The sequence below is a fragment of the Onychostoma macrolepis genome, chromosome 19, assembly GCF_012432095.1.
Source record: "Onychostoma macrolepis isolate SWU-2019 chromosome 19, ASM1243209v1, whole genome shotgun sequence".
NCBI classification, from domain to species: Eukaryota; Metazoa; Chordata; class Actinopteri; order Cypriniformes; family Cyprinidae; genus Onychostoma; species Onychostoma macrolepis.
Window position 1 is genome coordinate 1,237,523 of NC_081173.1, and position 23,882 is coordinate 1,261,404.

Here is a 23,882-nt window from a genome sequence, read left to right on the forward strand (position 1 = left end):
CCCTCCCAGACACGGTGAAGCTTTCTGCACATCAGTCTAGCTTCTGTGGCAAATAAGAGGCTTGCTTCATAATTTTTGTGGTAAAAAAAAGGAAATTATACCTCTTTTTTCTCTTTTGATTTTCCTTTCTAAAAATCTCATAACATTTAGCTGTAAATACATTTGCAAACCGTGCTTCTGAATTTGAGGTGTGGAAAACACCTCTAAAGCAATTAGACCATGCATGAAACAAATAATTATGCAAGTTATTATGCAAGTCTAAAAAGTGGTCAGATTACATTAATATGAGTAACCTAGATTATGCTACTAACTAGTTTTCATGTAATCTGTAATCAGTAACAGATTACAATTTGTAAGTAATCTACCCAGCTCTGCCTTTTAAAAATGTGAATTACACACACACACACACACACACATTGGGTTTTCATGTTTTATGGGGACATTCCATACACAAAGGTTTTTATACTGTACAAACTGAATTTTCTATCCCTTACCCTAAATCTACCCCTCACACTTTCTGCATTTTTAGCTAAAAAAAAAAACATCACTTAGTATGATTTCTAAGATGTTTACCTCAGGAGGAGCAAAAAATGTCAACAAAATCAAGAGAGAATTGATTAGACTGTATTTGCTAAATATTTGTTAAAATATCCAAAACATTAACAAGAGCGCACAGTTTTTTGTGAACAGAAGCGTGAGGAGTGTGTTTGTTCCTGTTGCATTTATCAAAATCTGTTTAGATTTACAAAATGAAATTAAGGTGGCCACTGAAAACACTGGAAATCTTTTCTTTGTACTTTAGTCAATTAAATAAAAGTTAAAGAGAACGAACAAAATCACAGATTCTTGATTTAATTGCATTTTACAAAACACCCCAAAGAGAAAGCCAGCAGAGCTTTCTAGATAAAATTACATTTTAAAATACTCATAATCAGACTCGTTTTTAAAATGTTATTGATTACATGGCTACATAAATTATTCAGAATTGATTCTCCCTAATTCCTCTTTTAAATGTTCCTTTGTAAAATAGCCTACAGCTGAAATACACTTAAAAAGTCGTCCAGTTCTATGGACATTCACGCAATAGTCATTAGTCAGGATTTGCACAGCATTTGACCAACGGACTTACAAAAATCATTTCAGGTTTAAGAAGCGTTTCAACATTGCATCAGCTACTGATGAACACATCAACTCATTTAACAATCTATTACTATGTCACTAGTCTTTCAAACACTTAATGTTATTTCTTATTTACATGTAACATTTCCAGGCATTTCCAAACTTTTTTGTAATCTGAAGCTCTTTCACCTAATATATTTACTTGAATTCCCCTGAAATATTCAAAATACATATTTTAATAATTATCACATTTGCATGTTCATGGTTCTCTGATGTTGGTTAATGGTCACATAACAAGCAAGTAAACAAATAAAATACTTAAAAAAAAAAAAAAAAAAAAAAGTACTTTTACAAACCTTTGAGAAACCTTCACATAACGTAATGTTTAATGCACTGAATATTGTTAATTAAAATGAATGGAATATATTTTCTTACACTTTGTATTTTTATATCAATATGGCAAGATTATCCATATTGTAACAGGTCCGGAAACCATTTTGGTGCAACTAGCAGGAATTACTCCTTGTCCTCCCTGAGATTTGGAGAACTCTGGCACAGGTTTCTAAAAGAAAACTCATTTGTTACTGTACTCAATTAATTACCAGACAACAAACTTCTTATTTTTTTATTTTTTTTTTAGGACATAATGAGTAACAGACATCTCCTGTATGCTTAAACAGTAACAAGAACTGATTTTGTAAGACAATCAGTCATTTCACACGAACATATGCGTGTGATTTAAATATTTGGCCACTTCCTGACAAAGCACACATTTAACGAGGAAGAAGTGTTCATCAAATTGAACTGCTGGTATGTAACATGTCACACAAAATCAGACTTAGTTGAAACTACATGCTGTAGAGGAACCCAAATGCACAAAATGAGATAATTTCATATTTTAAGCGCCTTTAAGTTTGGTATTACATTAGATTACTGGTTTAAGCTTTCGTGGCTGTTCTTAAAATACCAAAAATAGTGATGTATTTCTTATTAGCAAATGGTCCATCATACATGTACACCTGCATCTCAGGTGCTCAAAAGTGCTGTACTTCATTCAAGCTTCCATGAATTCCACTCGTTTAACAAAGCCTGGCACGTTCAGGAGTGCATTCTGTTCACCTCGTATTAAAGACTGTGTTCCTGAAGCTGCCACGACGCTGGATTAGAGTGTTAAAACCATCTCTGAATGTCTAGACGGTGGGCTGAAATAACTCCTGGAGATCACGCAGCGATCTTTCCAATGTGAGAGCCAGCTTCTCTGCGTTGGTTTCCTCACAGCAGTTGAAGGCAGTCACAGAGAAGTGGACGTGATCTTGCTGTGGATTGTAACAGACTGCATAGCCATCTGGAACCAGCGGTCCAAAACACATCACACTGTCTGTGTTGGAGGGCACCTGTGAGGAGAAGCAACATGCAAGTGCTTTTAACTTTATGACCTTTTTTCAACGTTTAGGCCTGCTGTGTAAACTCAACAATTTAAACGGGCATGGAACGAAAAGTGCAGCCAGGACAGGTCAAAAACCCCACCCCTCAATGTAAACGAATGGGACCTGAGCCAATCGAACGAATTAATGTTTTTTTTTAATCTATATACATTTTATGAATTAATAATAGTAAAAAAATGTAAATGAATAAATCCCAAATATGGTTTCCGTGTGAAAAAAAAAAAAGTGTTCATTGTTCTAATAAGACCTTGATACCGCGGCTCCACAAGTTTACTACTTTGCAGACTCTGGCTCCAAACAACATCATCCACGCCAGATGACAGCTGCCATATCTGGGATATTTTGGCTTCATTTCTCATTTTTACAGTCTATGGTGAGAAGAGGGTAACAAGCCACAACACAACAGATCTGCAATGCACTCAGTATGGGGATGAAGAGACATGAATCTTCCATTCTGTGACGTTCCTTCAGTTTTGGTTTTCAAACCAGAAGAATGAAATGTTTGCACTGTTATTATTTAATTTTGGTGCTAACATTCATGCCGAAATATGATCTGAGAATGAATTAAAAGGCTCATGAACTGCCTCTGTTTTTTATTTTGTACTGTTCTCTGAGTTGAGGTCCACTTAATGTTATCAAGATTTTTACGTCTCAAAACATAATTTAGAAATAATAAGCTGTAATTCTGTCCTGTTTTTGCCCCCTCATCAGAAGGCTCTGTTTGAATAGCTGTGGAGGATTGTAGACTCAGAAGTAAACGCCCACTGCTGTGATTGGCTAATAGTTATGATTGACAGCCTACATTCCTCACAGATAGACGCTGCTGTGATTTAGATCAAAAACGCATAAATACTCGTATCAAACGGTCTGTTTAACAGACAAAGCAATAGTGATCACGTAATAAAAACAGTTAATCACAATCCAATATAGTCTCACAGCATCGTCTTTTAGGTTCAATCTCTCTGAAAATCCTGCATCGAATTGTGCCTTGTTTGTAAACGAATCCGAGTTGAAATTAAGTAAACAAAGGACTGAGTTCTTACTGACGTGGTCCGGATCTTCATAAAAAAAAAATTAAATCACTCTTTCCTAACGTTGGGATCAGAAGGAAGGCAATGCAAAGACCGTTTTTCCACAACTTGGCACAGCGTCTCGTCTTCAGAGCATCGTTATCGTTTGGTTTCTGCGCTGCGTGTTCGCCTCAACTTTTCATTATTTACACTACGTGCGCGAATCGGTGGGCGGGGCTAAACAAGCAGTGATGTAGAATCGGTGGGCGGGGCTAAACAGGCAGTGATGTAGAGGCAGGTGTTGATCATCTTCTGCAGAGGAGGAGTGGCACCTTCTTTCAGCTGTTGTTTTGGCAGACTGCCTTCAATATAAGCTGTTTTTAGACTAACGAGAAAATTTTGAGTTCTGAAACTTACAGGATGTTTTTATAGACTCTTACATGTCAAAAGTTTCTCAGTTCATGACCCCTTTAAGGCAGCTTTAGTTTGAATGTAACTAAAAGTTACCTGTCCTGTTCGGAGTTTCCAGTGAGTGGCAAGTCCATAGGCCGTGTCCATGAAGATTCGGGGCACGCTCAGTCCCTCCTCGATGGCTTGAAGTTTAAGACCCAGCAAGTGGCGGTCTATACCCTGCCCCATCAGCAACTGATCAAAAATGACACTCATTATGCAGTCAACATAAATTAGGATGTGGGCAGGGAGTCACAAGTGTCCATGTTATTCACCTGCTCTGTGAGGATGCTGTACGCATCAACAGCCCCTCTCAGCAGCTGCACCTTAGCTTCTCTCTAAAACACACACACACACACACACACTTAATGACCAGCGTTACATCTCACGTGGTCTCCTCTCCACCATGCTAATAGACCAATTTCGGTGTTTGGAGCCTATCTGGTGGCAGAAAATGACAGTTTTAATGTAGCAGTCCATGGAATAAAAGAATTTAGAGATTATATCTCACAATTCTGATAAGAAAAATCTCTCTTTTCCCCTCGGTTCAGAATCATGAGTTTATGTCCAACACTTCTGGCTTTTTTCCTCAGAATTGACAAACTCGCTGTTCTCAAGTTAAACCTAGTTATAAAGTCAGAACTACGAGATATAAACTTGCATTTGCAAGAATAAAAATAGATGCAAAACGTTATAGGTTTAAATAGTATTTCATGCTGTAACTGTAAATAAAATATGTCCCCAATGAACTGCATATAGACCTATTGTTTAAATCAAATTTATGCTTTAAAAGTAATCATAGCAGGTTTCATTCGTAGTTCGTCCGTTTAAACATCTGCGTTTGGAGTCTTTGATGACAGTATTCTATAAAAATCATTCGCATTCCGACTCTGACATCCAAAGGCACAATAATACAACTAGTTATCAGTGTTTTTCTGCCACCACAATGCGTGCACAGCTGCGAGTGACGTAACTGTGATCTACTGATCCATAACTCACAGAAACGGCATCATCGTCAAAGGCCTGTATGAAGCTCAGCATCTGATTGGTCGGAGAGCGGATGTAGTCTGTTCTTCCCCCCCGGAACATCCTCAGAGAGGCGATGTCGCAGGCGGCGCACACTTCACTGTGGACTCTAGCAGAGAACAGGAGCCAAACGCACACTTCATTTATTCACTTTTATCATCTGTTGTTACTGGATGACGCCTGAACGTCTTCTAAAAGCCTCACCGGTAGTAGGCCAGCTGAATCGCCACCTGGATGAAGGAGTTCGGACTCAGCTTAAGTTGTTTGACAAACTCTTTTCCAAAGCGCTGGAAGTTAAAACATTTGATGTCCAAATCGTTGATGAGACTAAGGGAAGAATTTTGTTTTAAAAATACATATTATTATCAGCATTCAGTTCTTGATTTCCTCCACTTCTTAATAAATGTAAGAGACGACGTCATTCTCAAATTTGCAAAGAAAACTCAATCCATTATGGTACACCTGGGTTGTTGTCGTACTGCACCAACCAGAACAGTTCAAATTCAGTGCTCACTACCTCAACAACTGCCAGTTTTGAAGGTTTTCACGTTATAGCCTCAAAATACTGCTGAGGCCAACATTCTTTAAACTGCAAATATTTACACACACAGACTAATGTTTGACTTGGCTTTGGCTTTTATCATTCAAACATAGCTGACGAATGTAGAATTTTTAATAGCAACCTAATGTGTGTGCGCCATGAAACATAGACCAAACATAGGCTACATCTGTGTTGTACTTAAATTATGCTATTTAATATGTATTAGCCTACTCTATTTGTGACCCTGGAGCACAAAACCAGTCTTAAGTCGCTGGGGTATATTTGTAGCAATAGCCAAAAATACAATGTATGGGTCAAAATTATAGATTTTTCTTTTATGCCAAAGTAAAGATCATGTTCCATTTTGATATTTTCCTACTGTAAATATATCAAAACTTCATTTTTGAACTTCATTTGGACAACTTTAAAGGTGATTTTCTCAATATTTAGATTTTTTTGCACCCTCAGATTCCAGATTTTCAAAATCTCAGCCAAATATTGTCCAATCCTAACAAACCATACATCAATGGATGTATAAATCTCAATTTCTAAAAATTGGTTTTGTGGTCCAGGGGCCACATTTCATATTACATGATGAAAATCTATTACTACATAAATTATTACATTATATAATATACTGTACACTCATTTCAATCATTTTCTATCACTGTTTCATCTGTGCTGTGCTGTCTTCACACTAAATTAGAGATAAAGAGAATGTCTCCATCCAAGGTTTTAAATGTCAAGAAAGATAAATGCAAAGGTAATTTCCATTAGGGTTGCAAAAAGCTGAAACATTTCCAGTAAATTTCGGAAAACTTTCCAGGATTTTTGGAAAGTTTCCGGAAATCAGCTTTAGACGTTTCAGAAGTCAGTTAATTCTCAGCACATAGAAACTCATTCACCTACATAATCACACTATAGAGACTGTGTCTGTTCCCCGAACTAGAAAATACAGAAAACATCCAAACCAAAGTAATAGTAACAATTTAATTGTTCAACAAATAAAAAAACAGATATGATACAGATAAACAAACGATAAAGCTTGGCTTATTGAATATTAGATCCCTATGATCACTGATCATAACCTAGATGTGCTCTGTTTGTCAGAAACCTGGCTAAAACCAGATGAATACATTATTTTAAACGAGGAACACTGTGTTAGCTTTCAATTATTGGACCAAAAACCTTTGCATGTAATAACCTAGAACACTTGACGGCTGCTGTGTCAATTCTTCGTCATCAGTTAGGAACCTAGGTGTGCTATTTGATAGCAATCTTTCCTTTTAAAACCATGTTTCTAGCATTGGTAAAACGCCATTTTTACATCTTAAAAAAATATATCTCTATGTCAAATGCAGAAATGTAAACTGACCTCAAGGTTAGATTATTGTAATGCTTTATTGGGTGGTTGTTCTGCACGCTTAATAAACAAACTACAGTTGGTCCAAAATGCAGCAGCTAGAGTCCTTACTAGAACCAGGAAGTATGACCACATTAGCCCGGTTCTGTCAACACTGAACTGGCTCCCTATTAAACATATAAAACTAGATGCACCCCAGAGACAGATCCCCTACGAAGACCATCGGCACAAGACCACGGAAACCAGACAAGTCCTCTGCTCAATCGGAGCTGTCTTGCAGCCTGGAATTAAACCACGCCATGCTGTTTCGTCTGGCCAGAGGAGAACTGGCCCCTGACGGAGCCTGGTTTCTCCCAAGGTTTTTTCTCCATTCTGTCACCGATGGAGTTTTGGTTCTTTGCTTTTTGGCTAGCTTAGTTGGGGACCCTTGACTGATTGCACAGGCACTATCGGAAGAGAGATGACCTGGATGATAACAATCAATGAATCAATGAATTGACTATAACAAAATAACTAAAATATAATAAAATACCTAACTACATAATACTACTATTGTTAGAAATTGCAACAAAATTAAAATAGAAATAGAAACTTTTGAACTGCGGGTTTCGTCTGGTCAGAGGAGAACTGGCCCCCCGACTGAGCCTGGTTTCTCCCAAGGTTTTTTTCTCCATTCTGTCACAGAGGGAGTTTTGGTTCCTCGCCGCTGTCGCCTCTGGCTTGCTCAGTTGGGGACACTTAATTTCTAGCGATTATCGTCGATTTGATTGCACAGATACTATTTAAACTAAACTGAGCTAGACAATGACATCTCTGAATTCAATAATGAAATGCCTTTAACTGAAAATTGAGTGTTTAATCTTATCATTATACATTACTGACACTCTATCCTCCAATTTGATGCTGTTAAGTGCTTTGACACAATCTGTATTGTAAAAGCGCTATATAAATAAAGGTGACTTGACTTGACTATAGCTGAAAAAATAACTGTTATTGTCCTCTTGCATTACTGACAAACCATTTTCTTGTTTGACACTGTAAAGCTGCTTTGGTGCAGTGAGTTTTTCGAACATGAAGTGTTAACTTATTAGAGGTCGACCGATTCATCGGCACCGATAGTTGATTGCCGCAACTATCGGTTATCGGCAAAAATCCATGCTGATAGTTTTCCAACCGTTGATGGAGCGGCTGAGAATGGTCTGCTGTCATATACAGTATGAGAGCGGCCTCTAGAGGCGGAAATCACTGACAGCACGTGTTGTTTATTTTGACACGTGACACTGCGCGCTGCACAGAGCGGGAAACTCCAGACTCGCATTTAAACACAGCCGACAGAAAAGCCTGCCGCGGAACAGAGCGCCAGTCACATAGTTTTCTATTAAATTACATTATATTTGTCCCAAATCGTTGTGAATGTACATAATCACTTCACCCTAGGCTATAAATTATGCATTGTGCATTTATCAGCAAAACGTTTGTCTTTCTGTGGCTCTAATAAAGTCTGCATGCTTCATGTAGAGAGCTGTAATACAGATCGCGTTCTCTTTCTGCTTGCTCTGTTTTTTTAAACACCGAACTTCAAACTCATTTATGCCACATTGTTCATTCTTGGAGCAAACTTATGTCCGTTTGGTGATTAAATAAATAGTTTTAGACCGCCACTTGATTTGAACGCAAAGCGTCTGGTGTGTGTGTGAGTGATACCTCTGAGTTCTCCTAGACGCAGCCCTGCGCCTTTGGTTAGTGTTAGACTAACTTTTTTTTTTTTTTTGGATTAGACAATTATCAAATGTTAAAAAATAGAAGCAAATAAAGTGTGTGAGTACAAATACAATATCCATATGTATGTAATTTTAATGCTATGGCCTTGTGTTGATATTTAAAGATGGCCATCTTTAAGCATGACTGTTGAAATTAAATGGTAGTACTTAACAATAAGAGTCCATTGGTAGCATTAATGAAAACCGTAGAAGTATTGTTCCTTGTTAGTGTGTTCATTTCAACATTCACTATTAACTACTAATAGGCTACATTTTTAAATTTTAAAAGTTTCTTCTTTTAACATTAGCAAACTATGAAATAACTTTAATGATCAATATAGTAAATAATATTAATATTTTTATTCATTTACAAAGTATGGTTCAGTACTGTTACTGCTTTTTTTTTTTTTTTTTTTTTTAAATAGTAAAGCACTAGCTTTCTTTCAGTATCCATTTAGAAAACTATCGGTTGATTAATCTGTATCGGCCAGTGTGGTCCAACCTAGCTATCGGTAAAATCCACTATCGGTCGACCTCTAAACTTTATGTGCCATAACGTCCAGAAACAGCCATCGAACGTATACAGGTGCTGGTCATATAATTAGAATATCATCAAAAAGTTGATTTATTTCACTAATTCCATTCAAAAAGTGAAACTTGTATATTATATTCATTCATTACACACAGACTGATATATTTCAAATGTTTATTTCTTTTAATTTTGATGATTAGAGCTTACAGCTCATGAAAGTCAAAAATCAGTATCTCAAAATATTAGAATATTTACATTTGAGTTTGAATAAATGACCATCCCTACAGTATAAATTCTGGGTATCTCTTGTTCTTTGAAACCACAATAATGGGGAAGACTGCTGACTTGGCAATGATCCAGAAGACGAACATTGACACCTCCACAAAGAGGGTAAGTCACAGAGGTCATTACTGAAAGGTGTGGCTGTTTACAGAGTGCTGTATCAAAGCATATTAAATGCAAAGTTGACTGAAGGAAGAATTTGGGTAGGAAAAGGTGCACAAGCAACAGGGATGACCGCAAGCTTGAGAATACAGTCAAGCAAAGCCGATTCAAACACTTGGGAGAGCTTCACAAGGAGAGAACTGAAGCTGGAGTCAGTGCATCAAGAGTCACGCTCCGACGTCTTCAGGAAAAGGGCTACCAAGCCACTTCTGAACCAGAGACAACGCCAGAAGCATCTTACCTGGGCTGTGGAGAAAAGAACTGGACTGTTGCTCAGTGGTCCAAAGTCCTCTTTTCAGATGAAAGTAAATTTTACATTTCATTTGGAAATCAAGGTCCCAGAGTCTGAAGGAAGAGTGGAGAGGCACAGAATCCATGTTGCTTGAAGTCCAGTGTGAAGTTTCCACAGTCAGTGATGATTTGGGCTGCCATGTCATCTGCTGGTGTTGGTCCACTGTGTTTTCTGAAGTCCACAGTCAACACAGCCATCTACCAGGAAATTTTAGAGCACTTCATGCTTCCTTCTGTTGACAAGCTTTATGGAGATGCTGATTTCATTTTCCAGCAGGACTTGGCACCTGCCCACACTGCCAAAGGTACCAAAAGCTGGTTCAATGACCATAGTGTTACTGTGCTTGATTGGCCAGCAAACTCGCTTGACCTGAACCCCATAGAGAATCTATGGGGTATTGTCAAGAGGAAGATGAGAGACACCAGACCCAACAATGCAGAAGAGCTGAAGGCCACTATCAGAGCAACCTGGGCTCTCATAACACCTGAGCAGTGCCACAGACTGATCGACTCCATGCCACGCCGCATTGCTGCAGTAATTCAGGCAAAGGAGCCCCAACTAAGTATTGAGTGCTGCACATGCTCATACTTTTCATTTTCATACTTTTCAGTTGGCCAAGATTTCTAAAATCCTCTTTGTATTGGTCTTAAGTAATATTCTAATATTTTGAGATACTGATTTTTGACTTTCATGAGCTGTAAGCTCTAATCATCAAAATTAAAAGAAATAAACATTTGAAATATATCAGTCTGTGTGTAATGAATGAATATAATATACAAGTTTCACTTTTTGAATGGAATTAGTGAAATAAATCAACTTTTTGATGATATTCTAATTATATGACCAGCACCTGTATATACATGGAGCAAAAAAAATATACTAGCTCATATTGAAGACAGAGAAATCAGAGAAGATACAGAAAAATTGTAAATGTGACTGGAAAGGAAGACCTCGTGCTCATGAGCCGTACTGGCAAGTTTCGCAAACTATATAAAGTAAAGTAAAGTTGGCAACACTGCTGTAAACTGTAAATGCAACAGAATAGCACTTTGATAACAATATGAGTTGTACCACAATACTACTAGGAGACATTAAGTACAGTATTGTGATAATCATTTTATTACTTTAGTAAATTTAGCTACTGGTCCAAGCTCCTGTGAGCTCAAGACTGGACTACTGAAATGCTATATCTGGCCAAACTCCCAGCTAGCACAGCTAAGCCTTTGCAGATAAACCAGATTGCTGTGGTGTGTCTGATCTTAAAACTAACCAAAAGAGCCCAAAACAGTAACAGGCATTTGAACTCACATATCCAGGTTCTGCTTGGCCATCTCTAGATCCCATTTGATCTCAGAATTGATGTAGAAGTAGAGTTTCTTGGGCATGGGCAGAGGAATCAAAGGAGCTCGCATTCTGTCCGGTTTCTTACTAACAGAGAAAAACATTGTCAGTTACTGTTACCACACTAATCTCTTTTTAGGGCGGCATCTCACTAGCCGAGAGTCTGTGCATGTGCACCTCTCCTCACAAACCTCCAACAGACAAGGACGAGGATTCTTCAAAAACGTTGTAGGAGTGACACCATTAAACAAAACAATTTGGCTACTGAGATGCTGCCTAATAAAGCAATGCAGAGATTAGAAATGCATAGAAGAGTTTGCCTTAAGGCATGATTATTAGGTTTGTAAATACCAGTATTCCAGTACATGATCCAACAATGTGGCTATAGGTGGACCTTCAGCTGTCGCATGTTCATACAAGAGACCCCAAGACCCATCCTCACCAACAACAAACTGAACACAGAACAGAGAGGAAATAAATAAATAAAACAAAAATAAACAGATACAGGGAAAAAAACAAATAGGTTAATGAAAATTAAGAAAATCTGAAACTGATTAAAATATTAAATGAGATTAATCATGGTTTATACTCGTTACTGAATTCAGTTCCAAGCAAAAAAAAAAAAAGCTTGTTTAAATATTAGGTTCTGCAATTTGTGTGGATGACACTCACAGCATAAATTACTGCAACAGCAATCTTTACTTGAACATGTTGTTTTAAACATGTTGAGTAATGATGATTAATATATTCTCCATACACAAATTACTTTGTTAATTGTGCCATCAGGGTTTGCTTTGCAAATAAATTACCTGAAAAAAGGGTCATTCACCATCCTTAACTATTAACGAGAGCCGGTCCTTGTTTAGTCCTAGTTTAAATGCCAGAGCATTAAGACCAGGCCTTGGCCATGCAGCTCACCTGTAGCGTCTTGTCAAACCAGCGATTGCCGCTGTTTGAGAAAGTCCCACCGCCATGCAAAATCTGTGCTGCCATTCGACTAGAATACCTGCCAAACAACCAACATCCTTAGCACCACATCAAACAATCACCGGTAAAGATTTGTTTTCAGTTAGATGAAAATACACTGCTTAGCTCTAATAACTGTCAGTATCATCCACAATCAATCAATTCTTACTTGTCATCAGAAATCCTCATAACTGGAGAGTCCAAACACAGCGTAAAGATCGATTTCTCTATCAGCCTCACAGATTCTTTATTGATTTTATCTGAAGAGGGAAAAAAAAATAAAAATAAACAAACGAAATGTTTACATCAAGCATAAAACTCGAGACAGTGGAACTATGCAGCTACAGTGGGGCAAAAAAGTATTTAGTCAGCCACCAATTGTGCAAGTTCTCCCACTTAAAAAGATGAGAGAGGCCTGTAATTTTCATCATAGGTATACCTCAACTATGAGAGACAAAATGAGAAAAAAAAATCCAGAAAATCACATTGTAGGATTTTTAAAGAATTTATTTGCAAATTATGATGGAAAATAAGTATTTGGTCAAGAACAAAATTTCATCTCAATACTTTGTTATATACCCTTTGTTGGCAATGACAGAGGTCAAACGTTTTCTGTAAGTCTTCACAAGGTTTTCACACACTGTTGCTGGTATTTTGGCCCATTCCTCCATGCAGATCTCCTCTAGAGCAGTAATGTTTTGGGGCTGTCGCTGGGCAACAGCGGGTTGAGATCTGGAGACTGGCTAGGCCACTCCAGGACCTTGAAATGCTTCTTCTGAAGCCACTCCTTCGTTGCCAGGCGGTGTGTTTGGGATCATTGTCATGCTGAAAGACCCAGCCACGTTTCATCTTCAATGCCCTTGCTGATGGAAGGAGGTTTTCACTCAAAATCTCACGATACATGGCCCCATTCATTCTTTCGTTTACATGGATCAGTCGTCCTGGTCCCTTTGCAGAAAAACAGCCCCAAAGCATGATGTTTCCACCCCCATGCTTCACAGTAGGTATGGTGTTCTTTGGATGCAACTCAGCATTCTTTCTCCTCCAAACACGACAAGTTGAGTTTTTACCAAAATGTTATATTTTGTTTTCATCTGATTCTCCCAATCCTCTTCTGGATCATCCAAATGCTCTCTAGTAAACTTCAGACGGGCCGGACATGTACTGGCTTAAGCAGGGGGACACGTCTGGCACTGCAGGATTTGAGTCCCTGGCGGCGCAGTGTGTTACTGATGGTAGCCTTTGTTACTTTGGTCCCAGCTCTCTGCAGGTCATTCACTAGGTTCCCCGTGTGGTTCTGGGATTTTTGCTCACAGTTCTTGTGATCATTTTGACCCCACGGGGTGAGATCTTGTGTGGAGCCCCAGATCGAGGGAGATTATCAGTGGTCTTGTATGTCTTCCATTTTCTAATAATTGCTCCCACAGTTGATTTCTTCACACCAAGCTGCTTAACCATTGCAGATTCAGTCTTCCCAGCCTGGTGCAGGTCTACAATTGTGTTTCTGGTGTCCTTTGACAGCTCTTTGGTCTTGGCCATGGTGGAGTTTGGAGTTGGACTGTTTGAGGTTGTGGACAGGTGTCTTTTATACTGATAACGAGTTCAAACAGATTCCATTAATACAGGTAACGAGTGGAGGACAGAGGAGCCTCTTAAAGAAGAAGTTACAGGTCTGTGAGAGCCAGAAATCTTGCTTGTTTGTAGGTGACCAAATACTTATTTTACCGAGGAATTTAACAATTAATTATTTAAAAATCCTACAATGTGATTTTCTGGATTTTTTTTTCTCATTTTGTCTCTCATAGTTGAGGTATACCTATGATGAAAATTGCAGGCCTCTCTCATCTTTTTAAGTGGGAGAACTTGCACAATTGGTGGCTGACTAAATACTTTTTTGCCCCACTGTAGATGGTAAAGAGTGAAATGTAACTGGTCTCAAAATCCACAATGGGTCACATGAGTGAAGCCAGAGACTAGCCTCGTATATTACAACCCTACTGTGCATAACTCGCTAAAGGATCTTTTCTGGTGTTATGTTTAACAGTAGTTGAGTGTGCAGGTCAGGTTTACCTCTGAGCAAGCGCGTGTAAGCCTGACCCCAGGTGTGACGATGCTCGCTGGTCAAAATCCCCATTGGTTCCTTATCGGTTTTCCATGACTGAGAGCGGATCCGCAACAGCTGAGCATGGATCTGACTTTCTGTCAATGGTGTTCCATCGCTGTTGTAAACATCCAGCTGGAAAAACTACACACAACCACTCAATAATCACTAAGATATACATGTTTGTTTGTTTTAAAGAAACTGTATACTCATATAATTCTAATGTGTATATAACCCGATTTATTACAAGAACCATAGGCGCCAAATTGTTTCTGCCCAACCTCCCCAGAAGAAGGTAACAAATATTCTGCTAATTTTTACGACTTTAAGCCTAGCCTATTTCCACATAAAAATCCATGCGACTGCCTAAATATGAGCTACTGATAATAATTTATGACAATAATTGCCATTATGGTGTATGTTCAGTTCATGGCTCTCTCCCCTCATCTGATGATCTCAATCAGATGTGTTAAGTAAGGGAGACATGCAGAATGTGCAGAGCAGGGGGTCCCCAGGACTGGAATTGAGAACCACTGACTTAGCCTATACAGTATATACGGAGTTTCAGTTCATTTTTGTGACGCGCTTAATTTGTTCACAGAAAGGAAACTCAAATGGCAGAAAGTGACATCCTATTTGTTTTCTTTATTTTACAAAAGCACAATGTTTTGTTTTCATTGTGAGTGTACACAAATAAAAGTAGACCTTTTACAATGATGCATTAATAAGACAATAAATGACGGAGTGTTTAAAGTGGATTCTGCTGGTATAAGGAAACAGTTGAAGTGATCGTGCACAGACACACAAAACATATCAGTTCCAGCATTGCTAACTTGACAGCGCAGTTGGTACTTTATCAAAATAAAATACAGTGAACCAAACATCAGCGCGCCTGCCTCCATGTTGTACAAAGCCTATCATTTACATAATAAACAATAGTTTTGCATTCAGATACATCGCAAATATGGAAATATTATGGAATATTTGGATTTGTGCCGAATGAGAGAGGTAAGATACACGAGAACAAAGCTCCATTTCGCAAGCAGTTGAGTGCGCAAGCCTTTAAAGGGGTGGTTTACTGCGATTTCACTTTTTTCATTTTAAATAGTGTGTAATGTTGCTGTTGGTGCATAAACAGTATCTGCAAAGTTGCTGCGCCGAAAGTTCAAAGTAAGCGGAGACATCGTCTTTTAAAAATCAGGAAGTTTAATGCCTACAAAAACGACTCATATGGGACTACAACGAGATACTTCCCGGGTTGCATACGTAATAAACCCATACATTTGCATCAACCCCTCCCTCCGGAACATGCCAAAGAGGGGGCAAGGCCATGTTCTGCGGCTTTGTCGAAGAGGAAGAGTTATAGTGGAGAGTTGTAGCCATGCCGTCGAAACGGTGTTATTTTCACCCAGCTGTCAGGTCTTCTGTGTTTGGGCTTCCTACAGATGCTGTAGTTCGTCAACAATGGTTAAAATTTATGTTTGATTATGTTCCTGACAATTACAATCCTAATTTAGCTCTCTGTGCTGCGCATTTTACGGAAGACACCTTCCAGAATCAAGAGAGTTCAGAGTTCAATGCCGGATTCACACAGAAACTATGACTAAAACATGGAGCAGTTCCAACTTTAAAACCAGAAGCAGCAGTTGTTGGGCCACAACCTGTAAGTAAGATTTAATCATTTTAAATGTATTTGCATGTATAATTTCAGACGTAATGTTTTAGTTTTATCAAGGACGCAAACAAATGCCAACGCTGGCTTTAGTAGCCAGTTAGTTAAATGCTATTTCGTGTGTCTTTGACAAACGCGTACAAACATTTTGGACCCGAATTTGTAATTCTGTACTAATTTTGTAAATGTATTTTCCATGTATACTTTATGACGTAATTTTTCGATTTGATCAAGAACGTAAACACAAGCCAACGCTGTTTGGTTATAGTAGCCAGTTAGTTTTGTGAGTATAAGACAAACACAAACTTCAAAAAATTCTATGTAATCACAACAGCAAACTTTCATTCAGAAACGTTTTGTAAGAGCCGTGCTTGCGGAAGTTCTGCTTGACTCTCTTCATTACCGCTTTCTGGGTCTGATTCTGGCTCAAACTGATACTGCAATATTGACACCATTATTTACATTTGACCGGAGCACGTGCAACTGTCGCCCAGTGAAGGTAATGGGCGTGAAGTTTCCGGACAATGTGCAGTACGCAGTTTAGCCAATCAAAACACACTGGCCCAACTAACCAATCTGAGCCCATTGCCTGTTTCTGAGGGAGTGGTTTCATAGAATCAGGAAGTCAACTGGTCGTTCAAATGACAGAGGAGAAAGCGGCTTACAATAAAGGTGAAATATATGAAAAATAAGGCGTTTTTTAACAAACGAAACACGAAGACATGTTATATCGCACCGCATAAACACAATCAATCAAAGTTTAAAGTACACTCCTTTGTCAGTCTATGTGAGACGCATTCAGAATCAGCACATGGTCACTATCTGGGGGCTTTGTTTTCAAGCGCGCAACTCATGGCATTCGAATTCGAGAAAACATCTCAAACCCCGCTGCACACTGTTTCCAGGAAAAATGTCGTTCAACCCAGAAACCATAGCAAAACGTTGCGCTTGAGCTTGAATGTGCCCCAGGTTTCTATGGGAAATATGGCTCTTTCATTTAGAAGGTGGGACTATTCCTCCATATTGTGCGTTACAGTTTGTCCCATTCATAAGTATAGGAGTGAACCGTCTTTGTATTTCTATAGACTTTGTTTTACATAAAAATCCATGCGACTGCCTAAATATGAGCTACTGATAATAATTTATGACAATAATTGCCATTATGGTGTATGTTCAGTTCATGGCTCTCTCCCTCACAAGCTGATGATCTCAATCAGATGTGTTAAGTAAGGGAGACATGCAAATGTGCAGAGCAGGGGTCCCCAGGACTGGAATTGAGAACCACTGACTTAGCCTATACAGTATATGCTGAGTTTCAGTTCATTTTGTGATACTTAATTATTGAAATATTTATTTTAAAATCTCAGGGTAAAGCAAATATATTTGGTGAATAAGGTTTAGATTAAAAAAAGTTTTGTAATGCCTGCATTACATGTAACTAAGAAATAACGTGAATATGTGCATTTTAATTAGTTATAATTAATAATACATGGTTAAAAAACCTACAGAGTAATAATTCAAATAAAAATTAATGTGTTCATCAGTAGTTGATGCAATGAAACCCTTCTTAAACCCGAAATGATTTTTGTAAATCCAGTGGTCACCTGACCTAACCACCTGACTAATGACTGATCTCTGTGTGAATGTCCACAAAACTGGACTATATATACATATATATATAATCGGTAGGCTATTTTAGAAAGGAAAATGTAAAAGATGAAAAAGAGAAATTAGGGAGAATCAATGAATTATGAATAATATATTTCTATTGTGTGAATAATATGTAATCCATAAAAAAGTAACTGTAGTCTGATTACGAGTATTTTAAAATGTAACTAATTACAAGTACTTAATTTTTGGAATCTGATTACATAATCCTGATTACATGTAATCAGTTACTACCCAGCTGTGTTTTATATATAATATATATATATATATATATATATATATATATATACACACACACATACACACACACATACATATATACACACTTTTTTTTTTTCCATGAACTTTTGTGTTTATTTATATTGTCAGCAAATAAATGACCTGTTTTTCATGTTAAAAAGGCCTAAATTAATAATACATGGCTATAACTTGCATAGACAATGTAAGATGTAGACAAAATTTCATTTGGATGTGTAAAACATCCCAGTATAACTACCTAAAGAAAAATGTATAAACTTCAGGAGTTTCTGTTTGAGTTCACAGTAAAACAAACACCAAACTTTTGCTTGCATTTTTTCTTATAATTCTGGCAAATCCATTCTTAGAGAAAAAAAATTGCAAGATTGGGACTTAAATTAGCAAGCCTGAAACTTCTCCTGGTTATAATGATATATGGTACTTGATGCTGACTGCTAGAATAGGTTGTACACAAAACAAATGTACACGTGAGTCAAGTGCCCCAAAAATGTCCAAGGTTTAAACTTGGACTGGGCTAAGCATATTGAATTTATTTATTTTTTTTCTATGAACCTCATAGTTTACTTGTGTATTCTTGTGTATTTTGTACTACTCCAAAGTGATGCTCGAGTTGATCTCATTTGTTGAGAACTGTAGGGCCCGACTCAAGCCCAAGAGCCCCTGGACCCCTAAATCCAGAGACACAGCAAGCCGACTTCAAAGAACTAGCAGCAATGAAAGCTGACGGTGCTGTCGCCTTGCGTTGGCCGAGTCTGGACCAAAAATCTGTGCTTGATGACTGCAAACAAACACGTGCGTTCTGCGCCTGCGTGAGAGGAATTAACTGTCTATATCTGCAGCTATCAATAGTACATATCTGCCAATCAAAAGAAGCGGAAAAACGTAAACAAATTGCTCGCTTACCATTTTGAATATCAGTTATAGTGCTGTGAAAAGTTTTTTTCGTACATTTTTATTTTTAGATTTAGGGGCAATTACTTTTTCCCTTAATAAATGAAATCATTATTTCAAAACCGCATTTTGTATTTACTCAGGTTATATTTGTGTAATATTAAAATAAGTTTGATGATCTGAATCTTTTAAGTGTGACAAACATTTCATGTGTAACTCTCTTCATTTTAAGGGGCTCATGCTGTTACGGAAATATTTGTGAACTGGAATGCTCGGTTAAGATAATGAAACATTAGAACAGCTTCTGCTTTAATTCTCAGGCACCGACTCGTTCGTTAAACTGAACATCCAATCAGAGTTCTCACTCTCACTGACGGCACCAATCATGCTGAATCAGGCAAACTGCCGCCGACGTGTGGAGTAGGGATGCAACGATTATAGATTTTGTTGGTACGATTATAGTCTGAGGAATAATCACGGTTACACGATTATTATGCATGTATTCATTTCACAACATAAAATCACATAAACACTCTTTAGATATTAAAGTGTTATTGATTGCTGCCTTTTGAAACAGAAATAACACAGTAAACAATAATACAGCACAAAAAAATTTACATCTCTCCCATTGAAATTAAAAAACGTGACCTCTGCTCTGTAAACATCCATGTCAGTATTTCCCTTTTGAAAATAACGAATGGAAATAGATCACAAATGTATTTGGTGTTTTCATTTTGTATATTCTTTCTACATTTCTTTTGGACCTGAGGTACAGAACTTGGAAAGATGGTGAAAAATAAATTCACTTGTGAATAATACTATAACAGGGATGACTAATATTAACTTTATCCCACAGAGGGCACTGTTACTAATGAGGGGAATAAACTAAACTATTATTGTAATCAACTGTCATCCATACTTATTCATTTTAATAATATTTATTCATCTGATTTTACATAAGGCCTGAGAAAATATCTATTATTTTGGTTTGTGAGATCGAGATCGAGCTGCCCACACAAACATTTAGGAGGACAGAAACGTGTTGTGAACGCTGCCCAGCGACTTTCATTAATAAAATAGCTTATAGATACTGGATCGCTACATTATATTAATCAGCAAAGAGGGGGTAAAATGACTGTTTAAATAACTAAACTCAAATCTTCATTGTTTAAAGTGACGCGCAGATGCAGGTAGGCTAATTCACACACTCTCTCACCGCACTATTTCATCTCTGAAGCGGCAGAATGTTAGAGCTAACGAACTTTGCGTCAGGTGGTCCTTGCCTTCACGTCGTGCATTAAAATCGTTTACTGCACAGGAGAACAGGTTGGCTAGCTGTGCATTATCCCTTAAGTATTCGCTCTTTAGCAAATTTTACGGCACTATTTAAATGACGCCCTGGTCATTCTTGGTGTACCCGAAATGCTCCCACACTATCGACTTCAGTCATTTCTCTGGTGGAAATAAAGGATCGCTGTTTGGTTCCTCTGTCATAGTTAATCCAGTAGCCTCCGTGTCTCTGATAAGCACAGCATTTTAAGCTGGTGCACCGCTAGTGTAACTTTGTTTTCGTTTTGCTCTTGTTTCAACAGTTCCATTCCGTGCAACAGAAACACTCGGTGTAGCGGAGCATTTACGATTAATTAACCGTGACGTTTTAAAGCGTGGTTAATCGTAAAACCGGTTAATCGCTGCATCCCTAGTGTGGACATGTGTGACAAAAACATATGGAAAGATTTTTTGCTGAGTTGTAGAATCATGATTTTATCTATTTTGATCATATCATCTTACTAGGTAATCTAGGTTACCTGGTAGTTCCTGACCACTGTAATGTGAGCTGGGCCACGGCGTGGACGTCCATAGTGAATCACATGGTCATGTTTGGGTCCTGGGATTCGACAGGAGGAGAACAACAGAGGAAACAACTCCATACATAATGGCTGTCCGCGCATGTACTCTACCTCCAGCCTCCCACTGGATGAGCAAGAGAGGACATGTGGACAGAAATCAAGGGAAAAATAGAGATAGGAGTCACATTGAACTACAGACAGCAACAGTATGATATATTTAGAAATAATATCAGGATATTAAGTTCCAGTGTTTGGCACTGCTTGACTGAAACATGCAGACCAGCGTGAGTTAAAGGTTAGTGGTTAAATTAGCACAGGTGCTCGGACATAAATGGGTAAATCTGCCACTGTATGTTAATATCGTCCAGACCTGTCCACCTGAGCTTTGAAGTCCAACACTCCTGCAATTAGCTTCGATGCAAACCTGTACAGGAAACAATGTAGACACATAGAAATTACCCACATGTAGATTAAATACGCAGATCAAAGAGCATATCAGATAAAACAGCTTGTTTAATGCTTTTACGGTGCAATCAATTATCTGAACCATCCGAAAGGAAACTTAAGATCACTAGAGAGGACATTTATATCAGTAGCTCTATAAGAGTGTTTGTTTGAGTGCGTGTAGATTCTGGCTGTCACGTACACTAGTTGACCTCTCCAGTCAGTGAAGTCACGTTTGGGCAAAGAGATGGCAGGGTTCGAATGCACTGCCAAGGGCTGCCTGCACTCCAGGTATGCCCACTGCACCCACCAATCTGAAATCTGCAGAAAGTCAAGACACACACTCACAAAATACACCAGATCAAACCTGCTAATGCGCCTAAACTAAACATGCACAATCACAATCTCAAGTGAAAACTGCTGCACACAACTGTGATGCCAAAAATGAGGCGGTTCATTCGGTTTTGAGAGACAGACATTCTTTTACAAATACTCTTCTTATAATGCCATCATCCTTGCATCCTCCTAAAATAGAGAAGGTAAGACCCAAGGAAAGAAGATAAGGATGCACAGGTTAAAGGGGTCATAACATGGATTTTTTCATTATTTTAATATGTTCCTTGATATGTTCCTATTTTAATATGTTTACTTATGATGTCAATAAAGTTCTTACACATAAATTGTGTTTTACTGTAGATACGCTTTCATTTCTGCCGTTGGAAATGCAGCACGGATTCGATGCACAAAACTCATGCACTGACAGACTTTCACAGCTCTTTGTGTTTGTTTGTCCTGAAGCTCGATCGCGGCAGCGGTTAAATACACTCGCATCTCCGAATACTTCTGTGACACGAAACTGATGTACACACAATCTGTGCATTAGTGTGAAAGCTGATGATCTCTTCAGCAATAATCAAACAGCATTTATACCGAGGAAAAAAAAAAAAAAAACATAACTATGTTTGTCTGTAAACTTTCAGATACTGAAAGTACTTTTTGTATTTGCTTGTATGTTTTGAAGCTATATTTATTTGGTTAAATTCTTAACAATTGTTTTGATTTATTATTAATTTGTAATTATTTTAAAAAGTGGCCTGCTTATATAATTTAATAAAAATACACAAAATAAATTTGATATAATTGTGATATCAAATTGAATCGAATTGTTGACATAATCGAATTGAATCCTGAAACCAGTGAGGATTCACACCTAAATGCTTTGTAATGAGGAGGAGGTTTTAACCTATGAAACTTGCAGGATGTTTTAATGGTACAAAGACCTCTTATATGCCAAAATACCAAGGCGAATTTGATTTCTCATGTCATGACCCCTTTAAGAACTGAAAGGCACCCACTAGGCCTATTATGGTATTTCTAATTTAAACAAAAAAAGTACCACAGTACTAAAGTCTATCCAAATAAATCATGATATTGACGTGTTCTATTGTTATTTAGTGCTGTTCTCTTCTCACCCAGTTGTGAGAGTGCTTTGCTCTCTTATTCAGCTCTCTTTGCAGTTTTTCGCCCAGACCTCCAGGGCAGCCGAACTTCTGCACGATCTTGCGGGTGTGCTGCAGCTCGTCCGGCGGCAGGAGCGGCTCCAGGGCCGTCAGGTAGCGCTGCAGCGTCTGGAGGAGCGGAGGCACCGGCTGCGGCGGAACCGAGGAGTGGGCCTGCCTCAGCGCGGCCTGATGGACAAACACAGAACTCAGCTTCTCACTTCAAAGTCACTTCCCTCATATCCTTATGCACTCAAAGACAGAAGTTAGCATCTGTGTGTTAATAAATAAATGCTTTACAAGTTTTGTTTCTAATAATCATGCCTTTTAAATGTGTATATGTGCTTAACACCCACAAAAGCACGTGCACCATACTACACAACACTTACCCTGAGTATGATTAAAGAGCATATTCTTGTTGGTAATCTCACTAAAATCATTGCTCTACGCTGTTTGTTGCTCGCGGTGAAGTAGCAAACTACTCAAACTTGCGCAAACACGAACGTCACGGAGACTCTGAATCTTCATCGATGATATTACGGTAAGATAACGCGTTTTTCTAAGGCACAAAACAAGACGGCAGTAAACTATTGTGACAGTTGAAGTGTTGTCCGTTCGGCTTAAGTTCGTGAGCTGCAGCACGCACTCGGGGTGTGGACGCAAACACGTGTGCTGTGTTTAGTGCGGACTGCCGTATTGTTCCGTGTGTGTGCGCAGAAACAATCAGAGAGGACAAGGACATCCATTCAGAGCCTGAAGACAAGGGCTGAGGCAAGCATGCACGGATCCTCTGTCAGTATTCCAGACATATCACCACATCAGGACACTGTGTTTTTTTTACTGTTCATCTTATAGTATATTAAAGTAAAATTAAAGATGATAAGTGATAAGGGAACTTGCTTTCCTGTCAATTCAGAATGAGGACTGAGTGACCTGAAATGCCCTACAGTATATATATATATGCCCGACAATATATGTGACCCTGGACAAAACCACTCATATGTTTTTTGAAAATACAACTATTGAGAAAATTGCCTTTAAAGTTGTCCAAATGAAGTTCTTAGCAATGCAAATTACTAATCACAAAATACGTTTTGATACATATATTCAGTAGGAAATTTACAAAATATCTTCATGGAACATAATCTTTACTTAATATCCTAATGATTTTTGGCATAAAAGAAAAATGGATAATTTTGACCCATATAAT

At 38.2% G+C, this 23,882-nt stretch overlaps 1 protein-coding gene across 1 annotated transcript; it reads right to left on the bottom strand.

The window, feature by feature from the left end:
- Nucleotides 1-535: 535 nt before the first annotated feature.
- Nucleotides 536-23,390, bottom strand: cratb (carnitine O-acetyltransferase b). The gene is made up of 15 exons (XM_058753703.1): nucleotides 23,062-23,390; nucleotides 22,646-22,861; nucleotides 21,376-21,494; nucleotides 21,100-21,153; nucleotides 20,688-20,853; nucleotides 14,360-14,534; nucleotides 12,459-12,549; nucleotides 12,242-12,329; nucleotides 11,675-11,775; nucleotides 11,291-11,410; nucleotides 5,255-5,377; nucleotides 5,024-5,159; nucleotides 4,300-4,362; nucleotides 4,082-4,219; nucleotides 536-2,513 (listed from the first exon to the last, which is right to left on the bottom strand). The coding sequence occupies exons 1-15, from the start codon at nucleotides 23,110-23,112 to the stop codon at nucleotides 2,310-2,312; spliced, it is 1,845 nt and encodes a 614-aa protein (XP_058609686.1). The 5' UTR covers nucleotides 23,113-23,390; the 3' UTR covers nucleotides 536-2,309.
- Between the last annotated feature and the right edge of the window lie 492 nt (nucleotides 23,391-23,882).